A 27,670-nucleotide genomic window follows, 5' to 3' on the forward strand; every position below is an offset into this window, starting at 1 on the left:
GCTCTCAAGCCCACGCCGGGAAGGTGCCCTGCCCATCCCCGGCCCCTTGCCCACGCCGAGGAAGGTGCGGCGCCGGGCTGGCCCCCTCCCACCGCAGCGCCCGCCCCGCTCGCCGCTGCCCTTCCCGAACAATGAGCCGGGGCCGCGCCGCACGGCCCCGGGGCAGCCCCGGCATGTTCGCCCCTTCGCGGCCGCGGCCCCTGCCCCAGGCTGGCGGCCCCCTCGGCTCGGCAGCCAGCGCAGCCCCCCGCCGCACCGCCGTAGCACCCCGGCTCCGCCTGCGAGGTAACGGGGGCGGCTCCCCCCGCCCCCCAATGGCGGGAGGGGCCCGGCGGCGGCGCGGGGGGCGCTCGGCCGTGTGCGGGAGGCGGCTGCGGGCGGGTGTGCAGCGCCCGGGGCGGGGGGAGCGGGGGGCGGTGCCGCGCCGGGCCGCTGCGAGCCGCCCGCTGCCCGTGTCAGCTGCGGTGCTGGTGCTGGTGCCGCCGCGCTCGGGCGGAGCGGGAGCCGGGGGTGCCGCCCGCCCCTCTCCCCGCCTCCCATCCCTCCCCGGCGGTTTATCCCGCGCCCCGCGCTTTGTGGCCAGCAGCATGCGGGGGGAGCGGCGCCGCGTGGGAAGCGGCCAGGCGGAGCGTCCGCACCGCCCCGGCTGCCGCATCTCGGGGCGCAGGCACCCCGGAGAGCCCTGAGAGCCCCGGCGGTAGGTAGGGGCGCCCCTGAGAGGGGTTGGGGGGGGGTGTGTGGGTGGGTGGGGGGGTGTTGCATAGGGGAGGAGGGTTTCTATTGCGCAGCGTTTGCTGGAAGGGATAATCTGATAGGTGAAGCCATATGGGTTCTCGGTGGCTTAGTGGCTTCTTGGCTTTAACAGTTTCCAGGCGGGGAGTATGCAGGGTGTGTTTTTAGTAGGGTTCGCTTGCTCGAGAGAGCTTCAATAGGTATGTTGAGAGAAACGGTGCTTTCCAGGAATTTAAATGAGACCTTTTTTTGGTGGTTGCTTTTTAAGGCTATTCTGTTAGTTCTATATTTGGTTTTGTAGATTGCTTTTGTAAGTAGTTAGGCAGTCGTATTAGCATGTAGAAATCAATATTCTGGAAGAAAAAAGAAGAAAAAAAATCTCTGCGAATTTACTTCTAGGAGGTGTAGATCACTTTTCTGGACTGCTTATATATTTTATCAGAAGCATCATAATCTCTAGTCGTCAACCACCATTTGTAGTTCATTCTATCATATTACTGTGTCGGTACTAGAAGAAAATTTGGTTAGGTTACTCGTCCAAGTAATTTAGTTAAGTTGGGGTAGGATTTAGTCATCTCATTTTTTCACGTGGAGAGAGATATGTTAAGTGATAGGCAGGAGGCAGCAGCAAGCCTCAAGGTTAAGGGTTTTGCTCCTTTTTCAATTTGGTTTTCCTTTTTCAGTATTGCAAACTTTCCTAACTTTAACCCTTTGCTATGAAACTTTCCAGGCGTGGTGTCTGCATCCAGGTAATTTTAATACATATATCTGTATTTATCTTTTTTTGTTGTTTGGAAAACTCACGTAGAAGTAATTTAGCTGGTTTTGGTAGTGTGGGGCTTTTGGGTATGGGGAAAGAATTACTACACTTTTCCATTTAAAGATGAAGCTCTTGCAGATTTTTTTTTTTTTAATAGGGCTTTTTATTGTTTTAAATTCTAAATATAGTTTAGGGGTATATTTCCTTTAGATGTGGTTTCTTCATAAAGTTCTGACTGGACATCCTCTAGTGGTTACGTACTGTTTTTTTGTGTGCCTTCCGAAGACGAAAAGCTGTGCGGTTGGGAAAAGATCTGCTGTTTGTTACTGAATGAGAAGATGTGACACAGAGCCTGGAGGTGAGGTCCTGCCTGTGTGTTCAGACCCAAGGGTGTTCGGCACTGCTTCTGCAGCTGCCAACAAAGGGGCATCCTGGCAGACACCTCTGCTGAGGCAGCCAGGGCTCACTGTTCCTGTGAAAGTGCTGGATAAGAGATCCTTGTAAGTGAAAACTTTGAACTATCTATAGGCTGTTGTCTTCTGTAATGGAGTTCAGGACCTCCACAGCTCCTGATGTGGTGGTCAGAGAATACTTTTTCTCCTGCAGTTCATCTGGGCAAGAGGACAGGATTTCCCAGCATTGTCCATACTGCACATTCAGGGTTGGAGGATGTATACAAAATGCTAGGGATTTGTTGCAAAGTTACGTCTATGTTTTGTGATGTGTTTTCTACTGAACAAAGGAAATTAAAGGCCAAACAGTAGGGAAAGTATTATCAAAACTTTATAAGAAGAGCTTGAAGGCATATTAGCATTGCATATGTAAACATCCCGGTGGAAAGACATGGATAAAGTTGTATGTTCACTGTATCTCTGTCCTTTGAAATCTGCAAAATTACTGTCTATTACATACCCTCTTAGATTGAACATCGAGTTGTGCATAAATAAAATCTGGAAATACTGTTTCTGGATCTAAAATTAAGAAAGCAAAATAGAAAATAATTTTAATCCTCGAGAACTAGGGCTTTTTTCCTATTTAAGATTAGTGAAATGAGGTAAATCAGCATCCTGTTACTAGCATCCTAATTATTTAATTATGAAATGATGCTGTGTATGTTAGTTATTGCATATCCTAGTGGAGCATGCTGGATTTGACAAATTCTTGGAATGCTACTGGTTCATTAGAAATTGTATGCAAATCTCTGCAGTAATTTTCAGACTTTGTTTTGGGAACTTCTCTGTATTTGCTAAGCAATTGGCTGATGGTCTACAGAGAAGTACTTGGGCATATGGTGTTGGCTCATTTTCTGTATATTTGGCTACTAATGGCATTAAAAGAAGCCAAAATATATTAAATACTTATCTAATACTAATTATCTTGATAAGAAATTGCTGCAAATACTATTAAGATTGCATATGTATACAAATGCTGTGTGGTTGGTGTGAATTAAAATCCAGAGAGTAGGGTCAGTGGGAAATCTCTTGACCTGCTAAGGTCTGTTGGGATACTGTTGCTGCTACCAAAAAAATGGGCACCTCTGTGACACCTTGACTTCGGAAAGAAGGTGTAGGGTCTTGATTAAAGAAATGGAAAGTCTGGCTTTGCTGCTGCTTTCTTGGTGCAGAAGTGATTTTTGTTGAGTAAGACTGCTGGCTTCCTCAGAGTAAAGGTTTACAACCCTTAAATAGCTCTTCCTGACACTAAGCAGTATCCTTTTCATGTGTGTGAGGTCTGTTAGAAAGGCTGGCTAGTAACATTGGTACTCTTGAATGAAAAAAAGAAATTTACAACATCAGATACTTCTCTTTAAATTATTTCCCTTGTTGTTAATTATTACCAAGCATTAGATTGCTACACTTGAATATAATTAATGTAGAAAATGCTTTATTAGGCACCATCTGAACTTTTGTCTTGTTTAATTATAGAAGCTTAGTGCAGTGGTCTGTGTACAATATTCAGCCCAAATAATTGCTTTCAGACTCTTATCTGACCATGGTTATTTTTGCAGCAGCTGTGTCCATGGGTTTTTCCTGAACTTTGCACTTTTTAAGCTCTCATTTGCAGTTGTGCCATTACATTTCCAATTTGCATAACCAGAAGCAGTTGCACTGTGATTTTGCTGGTAGTAATTCAGAACTGTTCTGCTTGTTGTTACAAGGTAGTGTGTTTTGATCTTCCTTAAAACTCCATCATTCATATTTAGATATCCATCTAAAAGTTGCAATTATTTCTTTTTCTAAAAGTTTTTAAACAGCTACTGAAATTAAGAGTGACATTTATGTTCTTGAAATAATTTTCAAGGCACACAAAGTAGCTGCATGGGATAAAATCTGCACCACAAATAATTTACAGAGGGGTTGGAACTACATGATCTTCAAGATCCCTTCCAACTCAAACCATTCTGTGATTCTATGATACAGTAAAGGGTTCAGTTTCAGCAACCCCTGCTTCATGTTCCTAATTGTATATATTTGTTTCATAATAAACATTAGTTGTTAAACTCATGGTGTCATATGTAGGGTACAAGATCATATGAAAGGCTGACTACAACTACGATTTATACTTGAGAATAAAAATATATAATATATAAAAAGCTGGTATGGGTCTTGCAAGCATTTTGTATTTTAGATCGAGTCTTTTCTATGGTGCAACCACAGAAAACCAATTTGCTTCATCAGGAAAGCTCTGAGTAAAGCAATCTGAAAATAAATCCAGGTTTCTTTTTATTTGGTCTGAAAATTTTACATAGACTAGAAACAGTGTTTCAATAGTTGGCCTTGAGGGCAAAGCATGCCAAAGTCATTATGTTTGTTGTATACATTTTTCAAAGATCGGCTGCTCCCAGGAGGTTAAATGCCTGAAGAGTTAAATGTTAGGGAGCTGTTGCTAGTGTTCTTGATGAGAGTCCCTGACCTTGGGAACTTGCTCTGACAGATGCTCTGAGATAGCCTGTTGGTTTACAGATCTTCAAAGTCCCCTTTGACACTGGTCACTTTGGAGAGGCCACCATCCTCCATGCTGCTGTAGATTGTCAGAGGTTTGGTGGGAGGTGGGGAAGCGGAGCAGAGCTGGGCTCTGGGATGCAGTGGCCTGGGTTCCTGTTACGTTTCATTGGAGATGTGACCGTATGGCTGGTTGTGTGTTTTATTCCGTTGTGCTTTCTGGAAGATTGCACTTCAGAAATCTAAATGTAAATGAAAAGTAAATGTTATTCATTGCATAGCTCTCTGTGATTGCCATTGGAGTAGTATTCACTGCAGGTTTTGTGCAATCCACTGTTTATTGTATTAAATTGTATACTATCTGAGATGAGGGCATTATACAGCTAGAGTTTTGAAGGGACTATGAGTGCTCTCTGGGGACTGAATTCAGAAATCCTGTGAACCAAACAACTGTTAACTGTGGAAAAAAAAGTTTCCTCTTCTCTTGCGATAACCTATCTGTCTGGGTGGAAGATACGTGGACCATCACATGTAGAGGACTTAGTGATATATGGTGATTTGTGCTGCAACTTCGTGAATTCATTATGTTCTTGATGGAGACAAAGGTCTGGAGGGTGTAAAATTTGATGAGGGTCTGATGAGTATCTTTAGTTTAAAGCAGCTCTGCTATGCTTAGTTCTGTATTTGACTTTGAGAGCAGAGTTGCCTTTTAGTCCATCACTAGAAGGACTACTTTTGGTCTGGTTACTCTCCTGTCTGTCCCTTAGCAAAGGCTCCAGCTCCATAAAATACCAAGTCTCTTGTTTCCATGTTGTTCTGTTTGAGGGACAAGGGCCTAAGTAAATTTCTTCTGCATATAAAAATGCAGTGATGTGCTCTACAATCATGGTCCAAAGTACCGTCCGTCTTTGCATAACTGACTAGTGCGGAATTTGACGTTCTTTTATGAAGCTGATTCCTAGATAAGAAGCTGCTAGTTCAAAATGCCTTTTCAACAGCATTGCAAGTCTGAAAAATGTGGGTATTTTATAATTCGCTATGCAGAGCAGGAGATGTTTGGCCCTGGACTGCCAGTGGGATACTGGACCATTCATCTTTACGCTTCAGGAGTGTAGGTCAGTAACAAATGAGAGGTCTTACCATCTGATGACTGTTTAGTCACCTGTGAAATGTGGTTTCTAATAGACAGATTTCTGCATCACAGGAGCAGCCACCACAATTAGATGAGCAGAGCCAGCCCCCTTGTTGAAGGACTCGTTAGAGTGCCTAACAAGCACATCATGTCTAATCTCAGCCTCAAACCCATCCTGCCGGTCAAGTGTTTCCAAACACAACATAGGGTCCTGTGATTGCTAATGGTGCTGTCTGCTGGTGGAGAAGAGCATGTTTTATTATCAGAGCTGTTGGTCTGTCACCCCTAGAAAGGCTTAATCTATAAAAACAGAAACAAGTAGAGCACAAAGCAGCATCCATGATGTCCTGGCTCCATGTGAGTAAGTTGATTGCAGCATGTTCAAAGGCTTCACTGGATTAAGGATTTCATCCTGTGGAAGTATTTTAGAGGCTACCCTGTATCTCCCTATTTAGTCTTATGTGGGGGGAGAAGACGGGCCATTCTCCACACTCCCAGTGATGCTAATCATGTCCAATCTTGATAGTAGTAACTGACAGATTGGCTGAGGAGTTGGTGATTAATTTTAACAAATGAGTTTTCTTTGACTGCAAACTCATGCATGCCAATTATAACAGTATTCCTATGATAAAATTGGGCATTTTCTTCCTTTAAGCTTCACATCGTTTGGTGACTGAGTTATTTTTTTTTTTTTTCCCAGTGTCTTAAAACATCTATATGTTGTGGGAAGTGTCATTGTGGCAGGGAACCCCAGATGTGCTCTTTCTTCCCTAAAATACTCTAAATAGCAAAGAAATGTTCAAAGTGATTGCACAATTTTTTATGGTATGGTGTTTTTAACATATTGTCTGGAAAGCCTGTGGTATCCTCAGTGAAGTACAGGCCTGATACATAATCCCATAAAATCAGGGAAAGGTCTTACACTGCTTTTAAGTGGGCTTTGGTTCTAGACCCTTGTGAGTCCTAGTTTGTATTCCAGCTGCACGCTCCTTTCAACAGGAGACAATAAACTTGGGTGGTAGGAAATAAAGCTCTTAGCAAACATACGTGAGTTGGGTTGTATTTTGAGGTGTTGTAGAAGCTGGTTTTAAAACAAAGCCTGCCTGGGCTATAAATATATCATGAGACATTATAGGGGAAGCATTACGAACAAGAGGAACTCGGAATTTTTTTTTTAAAAAGCAATGTACACTTTTTTTTCCCTAAATATTTTAGTGCTAGCATAGAAACTGCATTATAGCTGCATAGACAAGAAGCATTCTTAAGAACACGAGTGTGGTTTATAGGAAAAAGTCAAGCAGTAACATGGATGTTTAACTTTGATACAGCCTTGCCTATGGATGCAAGGCCACTGTCTAACTACCTGGACTCCACAAAGACCTTTGATTAGTACAGCTGAAGGGCACAGAATACCAAGGGTGGTTTTACAGTGGTGAGTTTACATGGCTGTAGCTGTGTAGTATTGATGTTTTCTTTATATTATGCCACCTTTTTTTCAGAAGCATACGATTAATCCATAAAACATGTTCTGACTTAAAGCATAGTTAAAAGGTCTACTTAGCAGAAGGAGAAGTTTTACTAAGTAAAAAAATTATTGCTTTGACAAAATGGAGAATAATGTGGCATTAAAAAAAATAACTCGCTTTTATTTTTCTTTTTTGGTTTTGTTTAGCATGAATAACTCTTGGTACCCTTAGATTTAAAGACATTTAGAAAAAGATGTTTAGAAAACTGAGAATCCCTTAAAAGATTGTTTCTTTCATTATCTTCACAAACCTTGAAGAGTAGTTTCTGTGCCTGCATAGTGATTATGTTTCAGAAACAGTTCTTAGGGATTTTATTATGTGCTGAAACATATGTTTATAAAAAAGACTGTAACCTGGTGGAAAAAGTGTCTTAGAATAATAAACCTGTCGATGGGCCATATGCTACCATCAGTACGTTTGAAAAAATAAATTCTTCTACAAGTGTTAAGTAAGTTTACAGCCTAAGTGTTAAGTTAGGGTCAGACTGTGGCTGGCCCGCTGTGGATTAACAGGAGGAGGAAAGTGCATGCAGAGCCTCCTTAGGCTCTTTTCATTAGCTCATGCAGTGACTGGTGAGGTGGAGCAGGGTAGCACCCCTTCCCAAAGGGCAGTGGAGGTTGTTGGAGCACTGTGGGAGACCGTGAGAAGTTCCTCCTCCCTGCAGCTTTCCTTGGCTTGCTGCAGGTTTGTGCTGACCCGGCACAAAATGTATAGCTTGGCTGAGCTTTTGAGTCATCTCTTCTGAGAAGATCAAACCTCTGTGGTAGATTATCTGCATTTCAAAGGTGACAGAACAGATACATGAACTCGTACAAATAAAAGAGCTTTGATAATGATGCAATTGGATGAGAAATGTGGAAAAAAACTTTACTTCTTACTATCCATTGGGTAGATGATTTATTCTTTATGGATTTTTTTTTTGTGCTCACATCACCATTTTTGTTTTTTAAATGTAGGTGATATGGTCGTGGCAAAGTTTTTTGTTTCTGAAGAGTAAAAGTAAGATGCAGTAGGTTGAAGAATGTGTCATTCTCAACAAACACTTCTGTGTGGGATCTATGCTTGCTAAATGTAGACACTTTCGAACCTGTTCTACTTTGGATGCACTCGCATATCTCCTGTGATTGGGAATCATGCATGTGTGCATCTCAAAAAGACTAATAGGTCTCTCTGTCACTGAGGCATTTTCTGTGTAGAAATATACTTCACTGAGAAGTGTTTTTAATGTCCTAATGTTTTCCACCACTGATCAGCTGTGCATTGCTTGTTTTCCTGGTAATCCACAGGTGATAGTCATTTTCAAAAGAAGTATCAAAGATTAAGGAGAATCGTTTGAAGTAATTGACCATGCTGAAGGCTGTGTCAAGAGATGTGTGAGGCCGCTGTGGTATCTGTTCCCAAAGTCAAGATTGTGAGGAGAGCAGTCCCCACCAGAACTGAATTCCTTACCCAAAGCCTTTCCAGGGTTCATAAAAGCTTTTTGTTTGCTCAGGGAAAATTTGCTTCTTGAGGGCTGAGATTTTTCCCTCTGGGTTTTCCTGCCCAGAAGTCTCATGGGCTATGCTGGGTCTATGTGTATGAGGTTCCTAGTCTGAGAAGACAGTTTTTGAGACCAAGGGAGTGGAGCAGTGAGGGAATAAACTGCAGTGGAAGCACCAACACAGAGTTTCCAGTCACCGTGGAAATGGAAACTATATTGTATCAGTAATCCATAGAGGAGGGAGTACTTGGGGGTTGTGTGGATGTTTCCTGGGAATGTTTTTGGGCACATCAGAGAATAAGGCTAAATATGGATTGAAGGAGTAGTGGGAGAAAGACAGTAAGTCTGGAGAGGAAACCGTCTGTGTCTGGTGTGTGCTTACCTTTCCAAGAGAGGCACTTTGGTACTGGCAAGGCTTGGAAGCAGCCTGGGACCATTTATCTTCAGCTTGGTGAGAAGTAGCTCCCCTATGGAGACAGAAAAGTCCAGCCAAGTCCTTACACTCCGTTGGACCTGAGAGAAGGGTCCTGGGCTTTGGTGCTGCCCCCTGAGCACAGCTGATGAGGTGACAGAGGAGCTTGCAGTGGGCCAGGCTGGCTTGCCTGGGGTACATACAAGCCAACATGCGGTGTTAACAACTGCAGAGCTCAGAATTTGCACAAACCCACATTCAGTAATAAAATAGCCTGCAACTAGTCAAAGGCACCAGTAGTCGCCAAGCAAATTTGGAATGCCTAAGCCAACCATTTTTGCATTATGATGAGCCAAAAAAAATTAGGACATGATCCAAGAAATGGAGAGCACCTCACTTTTCTGGAACTCATATCTCCAAGATGCCTTGGCCGATCTACCTCAGACTTTCCAGAGAAGCTTTCCTTGGCACAGGACCACGACTGTGAAATTTCATGTGACTGAGTTCTACTTTGTTGAAGTTATGAAGGTTAAAACCAGAGTTTGTTATAGAAAGTTAATCTTGCCATTAGAAATATTTCTGCATAGTTGATACTCTTTCCATCGTAGCTGTTCACTGCTAATTCTTGTTCAGGGTGATTGTATTTTTTATAATTGCTTTATAATTATTTTTTTTTTCAGAATAAATTCAGAGCAGTATAGCTTGAAGTCAGATTGTACATGGTTGTGTGTAGGCATATAGGGTAAGGCAGAAGCATCAGCTGTATATCCATTGGAGAAGGAGTCATATTTGGGGTCCTACTCCCACCAGACTATCACTGGAGGGCTTTTGGGAGTGTTAGGTTTGAAAGCTTACTGTTTAATATGGCTTTTCCCTCTCTGCTTGGTAGAAGAGAGTGTCTCAGTTGGCCTAGTTATACTCTCACCTCCAGGCAAAAAATGTTTCTGGTTTATGGCCATCTAGTCATTCAGGGTTTCCCTAGCGGCAGCTTCTGCTGTGAAAAACCATAAAGGTGTCAATAGCTTAAGATTTGGATCAGTGTTCTCTATGTGTGTTTTCAAGCTGCTCTTCATTGTATCTAAACATCTGCAGCCTAAAATGTCTAGCTGCCAAAACTGCAAAATTTCAGGTAGGCATTAGAAAATACAGAGAAAATGTTTGAAAGGTGCCCTTTAATTTTCAAATAAGTGATGCTTTGACTGTGGCTTGATTCTGTATAGGAGTGAGACCTGGTTATGCACCAGCCCTTTCTTCTGCTCCCAGTGCTGTTTACTGGATGGTGTGAGGACCAAAGCATGCCATTGCAGATACTTGCTATTGTTAGATGGAGCCAAATGAGGAAATGCTGTATTTAAAGACATTGAATTAATTCGACTGAGTCACTTCATAGGCAGAGCGAGCAGGACTGGAACAGATGTCAAGCTGGAATGAGCCCTCACCCTGAGGCAGGGGCTGAGAGTGTTTGAAGTCAACGCTCAACTACATTTTATTTTCCGGGGCTCGAGTTTAAAAGCATCAGGAGAGACTCAGCAGAAGTCAGGAGGTGCTGCTGCTGGAAGAGACAAGGTACTGTTGACCAGTTTTTGGTAGGACTCTCCTTAAGGCAGGATTGCCCAACACCTGCTGAGCTCTGCTGCTCATGAGGCCAAAAGGTGCTCAGTGTCCATGCAGTTCTTTGTCCTGTTTGCCATCTGTCCTGGCACTAGCATCTGTAGCAGAGGGAGGTTACTGCTTTTTGCCTAACACACCACACACCAAACTATTTTCTGCCAAGATACAGTAGATTATCATGGGGCAATTCCTGGAAAAGGGTGCCTGCATGAAACACCTATCAAAAGGTTTTCTATTTGCTGAGGCGTTTTATTATTAGGAACACTAAAAAGACCAAGAGAGCTAGCTAAAAATCAATCTGCCACTATGTAGGCAGCCAATGAGAAGAGAGTGGGGTGAGTGTAATGTCATCACAGCTACTTAAACCAATGATCAGATATACTGCTGCAGTCTGCAAAAGCTGCAAGCAGTAGAGGAACCCTGCTGAAAACCCCTGGACCACGGAATTAAAATAATTAAGCCTTGCAGTCACTGGAATGTACGTTGTTCTTGCAAGCTTTTTCTGAGATAAATAAGGACACAGTGTATACGTGGAACTTGCTTTTGTCCTATGTAATGCAGAGGCTCTTTTTTTTAAAAAAAAAAAAAAAACACAACAATAACTACTTGCAGCTGAAAGTGCCCCGAGGGTTCTTCAGATGGTGATAGCACCAAAACCGTAGCCATCAAAGAGGAAATGCAAAGCAAAATATATAGATAGGAGGATGATTTTTTTTTTTTATCCCTGAGCTAGCTCAAGCATCTCTGCATAGCACTGTAGTGCTTTGTATAGAGACTCCCTGAATGATTTCTTCAGTTAGCAGGGTCCCGATGGAGGAGATCACCTCAATGAATTTTTATCTTGGCATCTCTAGAAGTAGTGTGTCTGCCATCTCCAGACTGCAGAGCTGCAAAGCTTTGAGTTAATACTGATGCTACTCCAATCCCGTGCTTGCAGATGAAAGTTCCCAAGGAGTCTCATAAACCCGTTGCACAGGCTGAGAAAAGGAATAGAAAACTGTGTGGCCTGTAATGCTACAATATTATTGTCTGCTGCTGCAGTAACCCCTGCTGTGTTTGGTAGGTCTTATGTATACTAGCACCATGTCTAATCAGTCAAGCAACCAATAGCAATTCATAGCCTTGACTGCTGAGAAATTCAGCATGGCAAAGATAGATATCTCATCCAGCTCAAGAAAGTAAAGTCTTCTTTCTACAGTAGTTTGCTTTCTGAGAGTGCCAGTTTAACTTTGTTTCTCAATTTGCTCACATATTTTATAAGGGATAGTTAAAAGATATGACATTTAAAATACCTCTCATTAAATCCTTCCTATTATTTCCTTATTTTCTGACTTTTAACATTTTAAGTACATGAGGCAGGAACATTAACTCACAGCCAGACAATGATGCAATAAAGATGTTAGATGGACACTGCTGGAGTTTCATGACTCTAAACTGTATTATAAGTGCAGAATGGACCCAGTAAGTATATGTGATAGGGTGTGAAGTGTTCCTTACTTTACCACTAGATTAAAGTCAGCCTCTTTATGTATTATACCCCCTTTTCCCCCAAGTTGTTAGGAATCTGGTATAAAGCAGAAGCGTGATCAGCAACAGCAGAGCAATAAGAAAGTTGCTCATTTCCCAACTGTCCATGCTTCTCAGAAAGTAATATTTGATACCACATCAGTTCCACTGTGGTTTTGGGATATAAACTGAAATTAAATTCTTCATTCAAATCCACTAAACAAAACAGTTATGTTTCTGTTCTTTGAAATGCAATACCTTTTTAACCAACAGATTCCCCTTCTTTTCCATTTAGCAGAAGTGAGGTTACAAAAGAAGAAATTGCAAATCCCACATAGGAGAAGTACTCAGGAAAATGCCAAGTGACTTGGGAGCATGCATGCTGAATAAAAGTGTCATCAAGATAAGGACAGATTGGATCAAGACTTGTAGCAGTGCTGGCTGGTTCATAGGTCTTGGAGGTGCTTTGGGTACTTCTCCTGAGGTTTTGGAAATCAGAAGAGGGTTGTAGTGACATGGTAATGCTGAAGGAAACGTGACTGCAATTTGGAGCCACCAGTGACTGACTGAAATGCTGGAGAAATAGTACCTGTAGAGAGAGTGCATAGAGTACGTAAAGTATGCATTATATTAACAATATTACATTTTCCAAGAAAGACAGTGCTTTGAGAAAGCAAATGTTGTATACTAGAAATCTGTTTTTTCCCCAATTCTTTGATGCCCAGGCCAAGTGAAATTGATTTTATACTAAAGACACCAATGTGCCTGTTTTTTACAACCGTGCACTTGGCAGAGAAGTGATATATTAGAATTCTTGGATTCTCCAGCTCCTGGAAAGGGAACAAGAGAACCGTATGTGTTACCCACTGATGGAAATGTGGACTTCTCCGCAGTACCTTTGGGCGTGTTCTGTTTAAGTGGCTTGAAAATATATTATTATTCTTCATATGCTTGTCCATACTTGGTTTCTTTATAAAGACAGTGGCATTTACAGTATCTGCACTCTGGAGTACTTACAGGTTTTATTTGTTACCTCCATTTACTAAAAAATAAAAATGTTGCAGAGATATTGGCATGATGATGATGTGGAAGGTTTAACAGATGAGGTTGTTACCTGCATGTGGTGGTAAAGTTAGGAAACAATTTATAGAAATCAAGCTTTTAACTTGCTTGATCTGAGCCATCAAGTCTTTTCTTTCATGTTATAAAACTATGTAAGTCTGCTCATTCTTTCATCAAAAATGATTCAGACCTGAGGGACACTTGTAATTTGGAAGTAATTAGTAAATAAGTAAGATAAATACTATCTACTGAGACTTGCGAAAGCATGTTGAATGGAATTCTTAAAGAGCTGTATCAAATTTGAGCAATTAAAGCTTAAAAAAGTTATCAGTGGTTAATATGATAACTCTGTTTCATCATAAATTAGTTCACTGTTAATAATTTGCACTGCTTTCTGAGCAATCTGAGGATATTTTGCAATCTCAAAAAAGTGGTTGAAGTAGAAGAAGGAGAAAATCTTTAGGCTAAAACATGGCAGTATCGAGCTGCAGTACAAGCTCGGGGTGAGCACTGGCAGGTAGTGCTTACATGCAGGTGTAGTCAGTGGGGTTCTGTGGGGTCCAGAGCTTGACCCCACGTTTGTGGGTGTGGGTATTCCCTCCTCCCCATCTAATTGTATATAGTATTTCTTTTCATTCTTCAACATACTGTCTTGTCTGGTTAAGAAAAGCTGAGTTGTGCTTGTTTCCTTATGCTAAAGTAAAAAAACCCAAACTTGTGTGACTGCTGCTCTTCACAGAATTGGGCTTTTTAAGTAGAAGAGCACAATATGAGGTACAAGATGTGTTTGTATAAATGTGGTTTGTAAGTAGACTAGTCTACCACTGCTTGTAAATACTGCATCTTAAAAACTTTGTGTTCCTCTTTTTAAATGTCACTTCAGGATTGTGAGATGCTTACTGGATTCTGCTGTAGCTTTGTAGAGGCACAGGGGTAGGATAATGGGAACACACACAGGGCTGTGTTGTTCCTCCCTGGGAATAATATGGATCTGTTATGACTGTCCTGGGTTTGTTAGAGGTAATGTCAGATTTCATATTTGGGGTTTTTATATCATACATTTCAGTACAGTTACTAGAAGTGTTATGAAATTTACAATGCATTAAAATAAAGTGCAAGTTACAATGAATTACAGAAATATACTAGTCCTATATAGAGTTCCTTCTGCTTTATTGGATTGGTACGTTTTGTTTAATCAATTCGCCAAGCTAGGTTTAGTGATTGGTAAGTTTACTCATAGTGGCAGATACTGAAAAAACTGATTGAAGTTTTTGAAGTAGATTGAAGACATCTAAAGACCATAACAAGAGTGTCATCACTGCTTGGTGTCATTCATAATTGCTGCCAGTATATCTTTTTGCAGTTTTAGACCCATATTTAGTATGAATGGTGTTGCAGTTTCTCCAACAGTTTAAAACGCCCCAACCTGATGAAAATAGGAAAACAGTGCTTTGCTTGCAGTCATCCTGTGTGATACACTTTCTACCTTCTATAGCAGTTTTAACTTTTACTAGGACATCTCTTCTAACATACGCTGACTAGAAATATAGATGCAAATCAGGAGATACAAGCAAGAATCATGAAAACATTAGCTTTTAGATCAGGCTTTTTTAAATTTATTTTTTTAAAATTAATTTAGTGTTTGAACAAAACTGAAGCAGGACTGAACCCTGTCAACAGAACAGTTTTGACAGGATTGGTTGTTGCTGAACAAATATTTCTTTTTCAGAACAGTCACTTTTTATGTTGGCAGAGAAAACCTTCTGATTGACTTAGGGCAGTGAATTGACTTCATTACTGGCTCTCTGCCTTTAGCACTTAAAAGCTGTAAACTTCCATTGGGGCTGTATTATGCTAGACAAGGGGCAAAGCCACATAAAAGTTTGTCTCCATTCTTGCAAACTTTTTTCCTGATTCTTCATGTGGTTGTCTTGAGTGTTGTCAATAGCCTTCTGAAGTGGCAGATGGTCTTATGGTCAGGGAGAACTCATGTTTTCTAGGAAGGCCATGGGCCTGAAGAGAAGCAATCACTGGCTCAGCAGAGGCTCCTGAGGAAAGCAAGCAAGCAGGCAGGTATGCTAGGGGAGCATGGGCAGAGCCCAGCTCCTGCTTACCACAGCTGGAAGAGAGTCTGTTCCCGTGGGTGCCAAGTTGCCAGTGTGCAGCAAGGCAGGAGAGGGAAAAAGGGGATTTCAAGTGTGTCTTAACAGCTTTCTGAGGGGACAGTTATGCTCTGTGCTGGGCAAGAGGATGCACTTCCTCTGCATCTTCTAAGTAAAGCATGCAAAAGATAGCCAGGTTTTTTTTGTGTCTTGGCTCCTTAAAGGCTGTCTTAGAAGGAGGGCTTTTAGATTAAATCAGTGATATTTCAAAGGTCTTACCTGTTGGCTGAAAACCAAAAAGAGATGTAGCCAGCATTTGAAATTTTAACAAATATTTTCACAAAAATTTAGACAATCCCATGTGTTGAATAATTGGAGGGAATATATTACATGTATACTGATTAGCTTCAGACTAGTGCTACAAAGGCTGTGTTTAAATGGGGAGTTTTGTCTAGAGGTAAAGGCATGTCAACAGCCTCTGCCAAGTTTCTTAGTGAGAAAAGCATTTATTCTTTCACAGATTGATCTGTAGTAACCTGTAGATCTCAAAAGACAAGGTTTTAGATTCTGCTCTCTCTTATGATGGTGAAAATTAGCATCAAGTGGTAATTCCACAGCTGTATCCAGTGAGGATGGACTTAGAATCTTATACCATCATTTCAGCTTTTATAAAAAAACAAAAACAAACAAACAAAAATAATAAAAAACCCTAATGCAAATAATCTTGCAAACTAGCCATGTCTGTCTTGCCTCTCACCTCAGTTTCTCATTGTTTTAATTAAGTCAGAGCTTTCAGAGGGCCTATTTTTTTTTTTTTTCCTACTACCTTCCACCTTCTAAAGTAATTTGTACTTTTGGGGAGTGAATGACAAGCATTGTGAGAGAGGACTTCTAGTGAGCTGCACATGGACAGTAATGGCTGCACAGAGGGGAAAGCTATGAAAAATCCAACAAACCTTCATTAAATTGTCACTATTCCTCATCTGGTTTCATGATTCTTAGAGAACCTGTTTGTCTGCAAATTTCTAGATAGGTAGGATTCAGGTTGCAGTGGTTTGTGTCAGATTACAAACAGCTGTATCCCCCACAGAAGAGATTTCTGTTGATCTAGTCCTAGTTTAAACTAATGTTGCCCTGATCCATGCATAAAACAGTGTCAGAATGGAGAAGATAAAAAAACCAAACAAAAGAAAACCAAAACAAGCAAAAACCTTTAAATACTAATACCACTTTATTTTGCTTTATGAAGCCAAACAAAACATTCCAGCTAGTGTAGGCTGGTTTATCATCAGCATAGTAATGTTAAGTATTAAAGTATGAAAAGAAGGGGGGGAAAATTGTTCCAGTCCAGGAAACTTCAATTTTAGATTTTATTTGCAATGTAAGAAGGGCTAAACTGACTTAATCCTTCAGTTTGGTGGGCCTTCTTCCAGGGTGAAGCTTTTCATTCAATCATTTAGCCTAGAGCAAATAAACCTAGAGAGCACGTTGTTTGTATGTATGTGTAAGAGTATATAGAAATGAGACTTTAACAATGATAATTTTCTAAATGTTCTCTTACAATTATGTTGCTAACATAAACAAATAGGAATTGGCACTGAGGGAGAAGCTGAGAAATAGGGAATGATTTATCTACCATTGTTCTTTTTTAGAGTTTTCAAACAAGGGCTTTCTTGCTTTCTGGAACCAATGTAAAAAGGCAAACTAGAGTCTTAATTAAAAAGTTACTTACAGAAAGCAAAGCAAAACATAGTGCCTATAGGACTTGCTTTATTGGAACATACAGTAGTAACTTTGTGGATGTAAAATTTACTGCTATAGTGAAATATGGGTAATCAGTGTATCTCAGAAACATGGTTGCTTTAGAGTGGAAAAATCAAAATTCTCCATCCATTCCTGCCTGGAAGAGTTTGTGTGTTTGGTCAAGTTTTTTGTTATAGGATTGAAATGGACCTTTTGTAACTACACTTTCTGTTCATGTGCATGTTAGTATAAATGTTTCCTTCTTTCAGGAAGCAATTCAGATTGCCCTTTTTCAGTGCAATTACTGCTCTGTTAAGTTCAAGTAATATAGCATCTAAAACATTTATGGAGCAAAGAAAAGAAGCCTTTTATTCTAACCTTGCCAAGAGCAGAAATAAAATGAGCTGTTGTGCTGAAAGTGTAGAACTGCATGAGGATTTGTAGCGTTCTATTTCTCGTGGTTAAGTCTTGGGTGCAGCCTGAGATTTGTGTGATTAAATGAGACTGTGATTCGTTTATCCTGTCAAGCTTTAAATAAAAAAAACCCTCAAAGCACTTCCTTCCCTTTTTTTGAATTACGTGTTTTTGCAAGTACAGTATCAAAAGCTGTCCATTAAAAAGAGGGAGGGAAACCAAATACAGTTCTGTATGTTGACTGGCTTAACTTGTGTTTGTTTTTATTTTTTTTTTCTTGTGCTTTATTAGATACTGAGTAGACTATCCATTTCTCTGCATCTCTTTTTCTTGTTTCAGGGCATAAAGAGATCCCTGCCATCATGTTCAGTTACACATGACATTAGAATGTGGGCATGGGCTGCTCCTGAACTGTGTTTGCTGGGGGAAAGAGATTAAAGCCTTATTTTGTAGGCAGTGCTCGAGATGAGCAGTAACTCCTGCTCATGTTGTGGGTTCTCAGGTATCAGCCTGTAGTTTGGAGCACCTCTGCACTGGGTGTGAAATGACATTCCCAGGGTAGAAGAGGGGAAAATGTGTGCAACTATTTTGGGTGCTAATCCATTGCAAAGCTCAGCCCAAGGGTGCCCTGGTGCACAGGGTGAGGACCATGTACCACCTGCAAGGAGCACAGCATCAGTGCCCCAGAGTCCACTTTCCCCACAGGGATGGGTGGAAGCAGCACATTGACCTGGGAAGAGCTGCCCAAAGGGAAGAGGGGAAAGACACAGGTCCTGCTTTTCACCCAGACCTCCCATCTGTTGCAGGAGTGTGGTGGCCCCTTTCCCATCAGTTGCTTGGGAGAAGTAGGGTATGATGCTCTGGGCCAGAGACTGCCTTGAGCAGTTACAGGGCTTACCCAGTACTTCCCCACAGGGAAGGATGTGATCATCCTGGTGGGAAGAAGTTTTTGCTTCCAGTTCTGACCCCCTCAGTGCTGGTGCCCCTGCCTCTGGCAGGTGGTGTTTTGCTCTTTCACTAGTGCTGTGGCCATCATTTCTGCTCAGTCTCTGTGCTGCTCATCCCTGCCTTCCTGCCCTCTGTGCTGCTCTGCAGCTGGACTTCCTTCCCACATCCCAGCCTCCTTCCAGCCTCCCCCAGTCCTCACTTCTTCCTCCCTGTCATCAGCACACTCACTTCCTCCTCATTGACCTCACTTAAATAAAAGAAAATACATTAATAAGGTGTTTATGTATGAATGGAGGATGCACAACAAAATGATGGTCATTGGTCTGATCACCTTGTTTCCACACCTGGCTTTTATCTGCTGCGAGCTTGCTGTTTCAGCCTGCATGGCCCATGCAAACACAGGGTGTCTGGATTCACAGGACCCTGATGCTGGTCAAGTTCTCCAGGAACAACTGCAGTTCATTTATGGCTTGCAGTTTATGGGGGGCAGCAGAGACTCACAAAAGTAGCACAGAAAAAAACCAGCACATGGCTCTGTGGCCTGGTCTGTGAGGCTTTGCCTGTGTAGGGGAACTGCTGAGATGCAGGAGTGCAGCCAGCTGGGATAGTGTACGTACAGAGCTCGATCCCTCCAAGATTATCCAGCAGCATACAGAATTTCACTTTGGAAAAGCAACTAGCAACATCTTTGGATATTTACAGTGGTTTTACACTGATGTAGGTAAGAGTTTATTCCTTTTTCCTGATGTTTGGATCAAGAGGCAGTGTTGCAGCAGCTGAAATACAACTGATAACTGTCCAAAACAGCCAGCTGGTAGTTGTACCTGGTAGGGTGATGAAGATGATAGGGGGATTGAAGCATCTCTCTTATGAGGAAAGGCTGAAAGAGCTGGGACTCTTTAGCCTGGAGATGAGAAGGCTGAGGGGAGACCTTATCAAGGTATACAAGTATCTAAAAGGTGGGTACAAGGAAGATGGAGACAGGCTCTTCTCCGTAGTTCCCAGTGTCAGAACAAGGGGCAACAGGTACAAGTTGGAACACAGGAAGTTCCATTTAAATATGAGGAAAAACTTCTTTACAATGAATGTGGCAGAGCACTGGAATAGGCTGCCCAGGGAGGTTGTGGAGTCTCCATCTCTGGAGATATTCAAAACCTGCCTGGATACAGACCTGTGTAAAGTGCTCAAGGTTATCCTACTTCAGTGGGAGAGTTGGACTAGATGATCTCTAGTGGTCCCTTCCAACTCCAGCAATTATGTGATTCTGTGCAAGGGCAGAAAAGATACCTTAGCTGCTTCTCTATGTTTGTGTGTGAGGACGTGCTATGGACTATGGCTGAAGTGGTGGTTTCTGCATCCATGTTCCATGGTGGAACCAAGCATTGATGATGTTTTCTGCAACTCAAAGCAGCCTTGAACCTTTGCATCTCACTGTGAACAAGGCCAGGGCACAGCAAACGTATGGTAAAAAAAGAGGTCAGAAGTAGGTAAGGCTTAGTGTAGGTAGTACATGACTGTGTGAGGGGCTCCTTGAGACACTGTCGGGGCTAATTTATGTTGTGAAAATTGCTTATTTTCAGCACAACTATATGACACTTCTGCCCCTTTGGAGTTCTGATTGAAGAGCCTTGAAATGATTTACACAGAAGTTGTTCTGAATTTCACATGCAGCAATGTGTAGTACACTTCTACAGAAACCCTCAGTTACGGTAACAGGACTGTGGTCAGCTCATAACCAGTCCATAAAAGACAAAGAGGTTGCATTGTCTCCCCTGGCCTGAAATTTGTGAGGAAATACTGACCAGAGTGTTGAATCTGTGTCTATCAGCATGAGAGCTATTGTCATGTTCCATGAGAAAAGACGCTACAAGTTGGATAGATGGAGGTTGACCCAAGAGGTGCAGTCAGTCACTGTAAATCCAAGTTTTCCCTGGCCTTTGATGGTATGATGAATATTTCCATTGGCAGTGGGAAAGTCTGCATGTGAAGGCTAAGAGCTGGTATGGTTATTTTTAATTCCCTCCTGTCAGCCCACTCTCACATAACCTGTATGTGGTCTCAGGACTGTGCAGGTGACACTGTAGGTTGTGGGAAAATGATAGCTGGCTTCAGTGCCAGGCAGCTTGAACTTGATGATGGAGTGTGGAGTGTGGGTATCAGATGCATAAAAGTTAGTTTTGACCTCCCACTAAGTCCTGGAGATTGATGCATCTGAGTCCCCATGCTCCTACAGAATAATCTAGGACACGTTCCTTGGCAGAAACCCCACTGAGCATTTCTCCAGCTGCGGGGTTGCCAGCTTGAGTAAGTTTTCCTGCAAGTCTCACTATATTTGGTAATTTTCTTAGAACTTGAGCTCCTGGAAATGGGTCATTAGTAAAAGTATTTTATTAAAAAAGCACTTTCCCCCCACCTCCTTTAAATTGAAATCCGAGATTTTATCAGAGAACCTGAGAATGGGCACACTGCCTGCTTGCATCCCCAGAAGCAAACAAGAACCTGAGACTGCTTTGCAAATGTCCTGGCTTGGGAAGATTGGCTCACATTTAAGGGGTGATTCAGCTTAGCATTAGCATCGTTTGCATACCTCCCAAGGAATTTTCCCCAAGAAGTTAACTAAATATAGGTTGAAAAGGCACAGAACAATATTGAAAAAATAAATCAATCCATCAAAATCCTACTTCTGAGTTGTTTGGATGCTGCTTCTTTGTTTCAGAAGGCATTTTCTTGTATTGCCACAAATAATACTGAGTGCAGCAGGACTCCTCTGAAAATACTGTTGAAGGAAGGAGCCAGCTGTATTGGGACTAACAAGGAAGTTGTCCAAAAAGAGAGTCATTCATTAGGAAGATTAATCAGAGCCCATAAGACAAATGTCCAGGTCATGAGCAGACTAATACACATTTTCTGGCAGTCACTGCCCCTCACAGGCTTGCCTGTCTGTTGCTGCCTACTGTATGGCTTGCACCACAGAAATGATGTGATAACGCTAAACCAATTTGGCACTTCCCACGTGAGAGGATGAGTCTGATTCCCCAACCTGGAAACGCAGCCTCCAGCCGTCTTGCCCTATGCCAGAGGTTTCTTAATACCTTGGAATTAGCTGACTAAGAGATGAAGCAAACTAAAGATGCGTTTGCTATCTGTTCAGGCTGCCCAAGCTTTCCATCAAATATTTTCAGCCCTCTGGGAACGGTTGCCCGCAGCTAACATTTGCTACCCCGAATAACCCCGAGGTGACCTTTTCCCTGCAAAGCTGCAGCCAAGAAAAACCCTATTTAACATAACAGTGCACAGTTTAGAACATCAACTTGAACCATCCTGACCTCTGAGCTGCTGGGGTCTGTGCAAATTAATTTAACAATAGACAGTGTTGAAAGGAAGGAATGTTTCAAAGGAATAAAAAAAAATCTCCCTCATCCATCTCTTCTCCTTTAAGAAATAGTCAGGAGGCCTTCTTTAGAAAAATTAAAAGTGCTTCTTGTTTCAAAACAATGGGCTGTAGAAGAGGAGGGGAACACATTGGTTTCTTGCATTTCCCATAAATGGGTGCCACTTTTAGAAAACTGGCCTTTAATTTCCAGTGGGAAATTGTCTTCGTTTCCTGGGATGCTTCAAAGATACTCCTTGGGTTTGCTTTTCTTTTTCATAGCTGCTGCTTGTACTGCTAGTAAGCAAATAGATAAGTCTCCCTTTTAACCCCACTTCACTGGTTTGTACCTTGTTTTCCACGGCTTTCATGGAAACAACCAGATTGGGTAAGAAAAAAGCCCCTCTTCATATGGTAGCTGGAGCTTAAATCAGTTAATGATTGAAAGAGCCCACCAGAAAGTAGATAAGTAGGAAAATGAGATCTTCAGCCTCTGGGGCAAACAGCCTTATTACATCTGCTGAAGAGGAAGCTGGGTTGGGTAAAGTCTTGGGTGTTTTCTCCAGATGCAGACTTACTCCTCTGGTCCTCCTTAGCAGAAGCTCTAACTCCAGTGGTCTCATTGTGTGTAAGTAGGGAGGATTATTATGGCAGGGGTGGTGAGGTTAGAGACAATTAACATTATTCATTATAATTTAAAAATTTGTGTAGAATTGCTTTGACAGCTTGAAACTGTATGATGAGTGTAGACGTGAGAGGTTCGAGTTTCTTCCGGAACATCCAGGGGACTTCAATAATTACACCAATGAAGCCACCTCTTTTTTCTTTATTTAGCCATTGTAATTAATAACGATCAGAATTTCTGGTTTCCTACACAATTTTGTTTTCTTTTTGCAGTTCAGATGCACTTCCTTCAGGACACAGGGCGTGAGTCCAAGCCCATCCCCAGGTGGTACCCAGGAAGATTCCCCAGTGAGCAGCAGAGGGGTATGCCACCAGCGGGGGGTTGAGAAGCCTGTGGAGAGGCTGCCTTTTCCTTCCAGACATTCCCAAAAGCTGGGAACTGTGAGGTGTGAGAAGCTGCAGAGGCTGAGGGGGGCGAGGAGTGGATGTTTAGTGCAGGGGGAGATAAGATAAGCTGATATTTCTTTGGATTTACTGCAGCTTTCTGTGCACTGCCTTCAAGATCTTGTGAGGTTGTAGGGGTCCTCTTGCAACTAATACACTAATGACCTTGAATTTGCTTCCAGCTCAGCTGTACTGCTGGAGGACAAAGCTTTTCTTGTGAGCAAAAAAACATTAAAGCAGCACAGAGATTTGCCTGCATAGCTCTGGTCTTCAGGAGATTTGAGTATCCTTTTTGAGGCCCCACTTGCAACAGGGGATTGTAGATAAGCTTCTGCAGTAGTTAATGTGTAAAGTTTTTAGATCTATTCTCACTGGTGCCTCTCCTTTTGCTGTGGTATACCAATTTTTTTTTTGTTTTACACAGATAACTTTTTGCTGCATGAAAAAGGTAATAATGTGCATGCTCACATGTGCATGCCAGCCAAGACAAGTGTGCTCTTATTTATGACTTGATGAGTACTAGAGAAAAATATAATTTACTTTTATTTAAAAATAATAAATAATGTGATTAATTCCTTTTTCAGATTATAGCCTGAACATCAAATTTAGGAGTCCAGACTAGTTCTTCATGCTGAGGCAGTCTGCTGAATCAAACAGATGCGACTGCAGGATATTAGAAACTTTCATAGTCTCACATCTGAATTAAGACTAAACCCCTTCTGTTTCTTATCAGCTCCTGGTTATAAGATAAAACTGGGAAAATTCAGAAAAATAATGCAATTTTGTTATGGATTTTGTTGAAATTGTGTTTGGGCTTGTTGTGTGACTCAGTGGAAGAGATTGGTGACCTCTTCCTTTATTGCTTTGACTTCCTGCAAACTTGTCTGTTAAAAAGATTCTGCAAGATGCTTTCTCTGCAGATCCTATAAGAAATGTATATTCAGCAGGAGAAACATCTGACTGAGCAAAGACTAACTTCCACAGAGGTTTGGAAGCCACGTGTTGAAAAGTGCTGGGGAAACACAGCAGGGAAAATGGTAAAAAGGGATGAAAGCATTTCAGACGGGTGAAGAATGCTGATTTAAAAATGCAAACCATCTGAGTGGGCAGGTTGCAATAACTTCAGGGCAGACCTAAGTTGCACAACAGTCATATACTGTAAGTTGATTCCCACAGGACATAGCCTGTAGTGATTTAAAATTGAATGGGGTTGGGGGGAGAGCTTTGAGGTGCTGCAGAGAGCAATCTTGCAGAGTGGCAGAGTGCAAGTAAGAAATGGGTCAGCTGGAGTAATAGCTTTTTCTCTATGTGTTTTTTTGTGAGCCAAGCCAAACGTGTGTGGAGCACAGGGTTATCGTGCTCCTGTGTTTATTTCAGTGGACTAGAAATGAATGTCTTTGCAATGAAATTTGGTCATCCAAGTGTGACTTGAATACTCCCTCTGTTTGGACACAGCATTGAGTCCCAAAGTCAGCTTCCTTTTTTTAATGTTCTAGGCTTTGCCTAGATCATTAAAATAGACTGCATTTGGAAATGTGATGCTGTGGCCTCACATTCCCAGGAGGTCAGCAGAAATGCTACCCTTAAGTATCCCTGCTAATACCACCTGTGGTTTGCTCTTGCCTCTGCTTTGTGGTCAGCAATCTCCTGTTTGTGCTGAAACAACTGGATGTGTGACCACACTGAAGCAGATAAAGGGACTGACCCACTTTAAAAAAAATCCAAACCAAAATAATCCTCTAATGTATATTTGCCCACCCTAACCCCTGCTATATCATTTTACTTGTCCAGCTTGTAATATGCCAGCCTCATACCCAGGGGTGTTGGCAACAGCAGAGCCACTGTGCAGGAATGAGGAAGATAGAATGACTTACACCAGTGCTATTGCTGCTTCCTTTTTGATGTGAACACACAGCCTTAGTTACAGCTTCAGTCTAAACTTTGCACTTAGCTTTAATGTACTTTAGCAGCTTGCAGAAAGGTGATAGTGTATGGTGACTGTGTTTTTGGTACCTCCTGATGGTCAGGTATCAGCAGGCAGTGTGTGTAAGCTGTGTGGGCTGTTCAGATATGGTGTAATGAGATGGTGGCTCCTGAGGCTGTTAATGAAATCCAAGCCTGCCCCCACTCTGTTTTTCCCTTTTTTGATCACAGCAGGCTGGTACAAGTGGCTCTTAAGTCATACCATTAAGTGGTCATTGAAACAAATGGGGTTAGAAATAAAAGCCCAGAGGAAGGGGCTTATTTTTAATCCAGATCAGGTAAGTGATCTGTCACTCAGTATGCTGAGTTACACTGCAGTGTAGCAACAGAGGGTGACGGTAACTGTGGTGCAGGGGGGTGAATGATAAGGCTTATGATAAGGGAGGGCTAGACTTTCTTCAGCCAGCTTTGCCACCAATGCCCACACCACTTGATTATAAAGTGAATTAGTGTAAGGACATTGTGTGTGTGATGGTCTAGCAGTATGTTAGTGTATTTTCCTTGGAGCATGCCCCCGTCATTCAGATTTTCTTTCACTGGGGACCATGCATCCCTCCAAGCTATCCAAAACCCCCAGGTATCAGTAGACCACAGATTTCCAAGTCTAAGTCTGACATTTCCTACCCACCCCCTTCATGTAAATCATTAGCCTAAACTCATGTATTAGTTGTGCCATCCGTTCCCCTTTTTAGAAAATGGAAACCTCTCATGCCTTGGCATGCAAAGCTCCTTCGTACCACCTCAGTGTGCATGCAGCATCCACAGCAGAGGTACAGCAGTCACTCTCTTATTTTGGTCTGATCCTAGGCTGCAGCAAATTGTGGCCCACTGATGCTGTGCCAGTTCGTATCATCTGAGGAAAAGAAAAGGCTCCCCTCCGACTTGCCAATGTGATACTTTTCCCTACTCCCCCTTGATGATATCCACGTAGCATTGCCTTTTCAGGGCTGTGTGCAGAGGCGTGATGTCCAGCTGAGAGTTTGTGCTCCCTGCCTTGTCCCTTTGGGGACAGGCTTGCTCACACTCCCACTGTGTAAGGACTTTCAATGGCAAAAGAGAAGACAGCTAATATTGTTCCCACTGTGCATAAAGCCAGGCATGGGTTTTGCTTTTGCTCTCTTAATGCTATGCTCTGTATAGCAGAAGCAGGCAGGCACATGATCTCCCTGAAGGCAGGATCCAGTGTTACTGTAGAAACTGGCCACCAGCTTCTTTTGTATTTAGCAGCTGTCACTGTGTGGTTACAGCCAAAGTGTGTCACTCCTACAGTGTCTGCAGGCTCTGGAGTTTACTTCTGAATTCTCCGTGCTACAGCTTGGAGATTAATTCTGCACCTTCTATCAAAGTGTGTTGGTATTTCTTGCTTCTATCTATTTTTAAGACTGTTCTTGATTAATATTTTGTGTTCTTTCCAGGTTTCACTTTCCTTCACCAGTACTTCAAGGCACAGAGGAGCTGGTAAAGGCATTGCCATGAAACCTAACTTGAAGCAATGGAAACAACTCATGCTGTTTGGGATCTTTGCGTGGGGTCTGCTTTTTCTGGTGATATTCATCTATTTTACAGATAGCAATGCTGCTGAACCAGTTCCCAGTTCCTTTTCTTACATTGAAACTAAGAGGCTTCTGCCCCTTCAGGGCAAGCAGAGGGTCATCATGGGAGCCATACACGATCCATCATTCTCTGAAGCCGTTGAAGGGAATGAGGTACTTCTTAATGAAGATCTCTTGGGTACATTTAAATCAGGGACTGGAAGTATTAAGAAATGGACTGATTTGGAAGATGCCTTTAGAAGTGAAGATGAATTTTTTCCATCCCAGATAGGAAGAAAATCAAAAAGTGCATTTTACCAAGTGAATGATGATTATTTATTTGCTGCTGGTCAGCCTCGGTCACACAACCACCTTCAAGAGATAGCCCAATTCATCTCAGCTGATGAGGAGAATCCAAAAGTTAATATTTTACAGAACAACTGGAACCATCAGAAAAGAATGAGGAGAAGGAGCGCAAAGCACAGGAGAAGCCAAATGCTTGATGAATTTGATGACTGGGATGGGCTATATTCCACAATGTCGAAATCCTTCCTTTACAAGCTTTGGAAAGGGGATGTCTCTTCCAAGATGCTAAACCCTCGACTGCAGAAGGCGATGAAAGATTATTTGAGCACCAATAAGCATGGGGTGCGGTTCAAGGGGAAGCGAAACTCCAAGTTGACAGGAGACCAGCTATTCTGTGAGCTAAAAGAAAGGGTGAATGTGAAAACAATAGATGGCAAGGAGGCTCCCTTCTCCGCTCTTGGATGGGAAAAGCACGTTCCCCAAATTCCACTGGGCAAATTGTATGCACATGGCTTTGGGAGCTGTGCCGTAGTTATGTCTGCTGGTGCAATACTGAACTCTTCTCTAGGGGATGAAATAGGTGGGTGAAATGCATCTATTCATCTGCACATATATGTACATGTATGTATTTGTCTTTCAAAAGGTTCATTCTTAAGCAGATGTCTGTAAAGCCTGGTTGCTCTCTCACCAGTATTACATGAGTGTGAGCTTATGGACTTCAGTGGAGCTGTTCCCTTTCAGGACAGTATAACTGAAAGGAAAATCAGGCCTGAAGACATAATTTGATTTAAAGAAAACAATTATTCTTTCTTATCATATTACAGCTCATAGTATAAAGGAGCCAGTGTTTTCTTCATATATCATCATGCCATATTTGACATTTTGCTGCAGCATTTCTTCAGATTAGTGCCATGTTCAGGTTTTATTTTGTAAAGCTGTGTTGTACTTTTGTGGTGGCTCATAAAAACACTGCTTGTGGTTGCTATCCCAGACTGAACATTGTCTCCATGCCAAGAAGCAGTAGATCATCCTCTTAAACTC

General features: G+C 42.1%; 1 protein-coding gene across 2 annotated transcripts in view; it reads left to right on the forward strand.

Moving 5' to 3' along the window:
• Positions 1-679: 679 nt before the first annotated feature.
• The window catches only part of ST6GAL2 (ST6 beta-galactoside alpha-2,6-sialyltransferase 2), a 56,089-nt gene continuing 29,098 nt past the window's right edge, over positions 680-27,670 (forward strand). Inside the window, exons 1-2 of one of the 2 annotated variants that reach the window (XM_051635829.1) lie at positions 680-697; positions 26,207-27,209. In XM_051635829.1, coding sequence (XP_051491789.1) covers positions 26,264-27,209 — 946 coding nt within the window. In that variant the 5' untranslated portion in view covers positions 680-697; positions 26,207-26,263. Of the gene's footprint in view, positions 698-26,206; positions 27,210-27,670 lie in introns of those variants that run through there. The other variant, XM_051635818.1, reaches the window with a different exon arrangement.

Source organism: Apus apus, chromosome 1 (genome assembly GCF_020740795.1).
Source record: "Apus apus isolate bApuApu2 chromosome 1, bApuApu2.pri.cur, whole genome shotgun sequence".
NCBI classification, from domain to species: Eukaryota; Metazoa; Chordata; class Aves; order Apodiformes; family Apodidae; genus Apus; species Apus apus.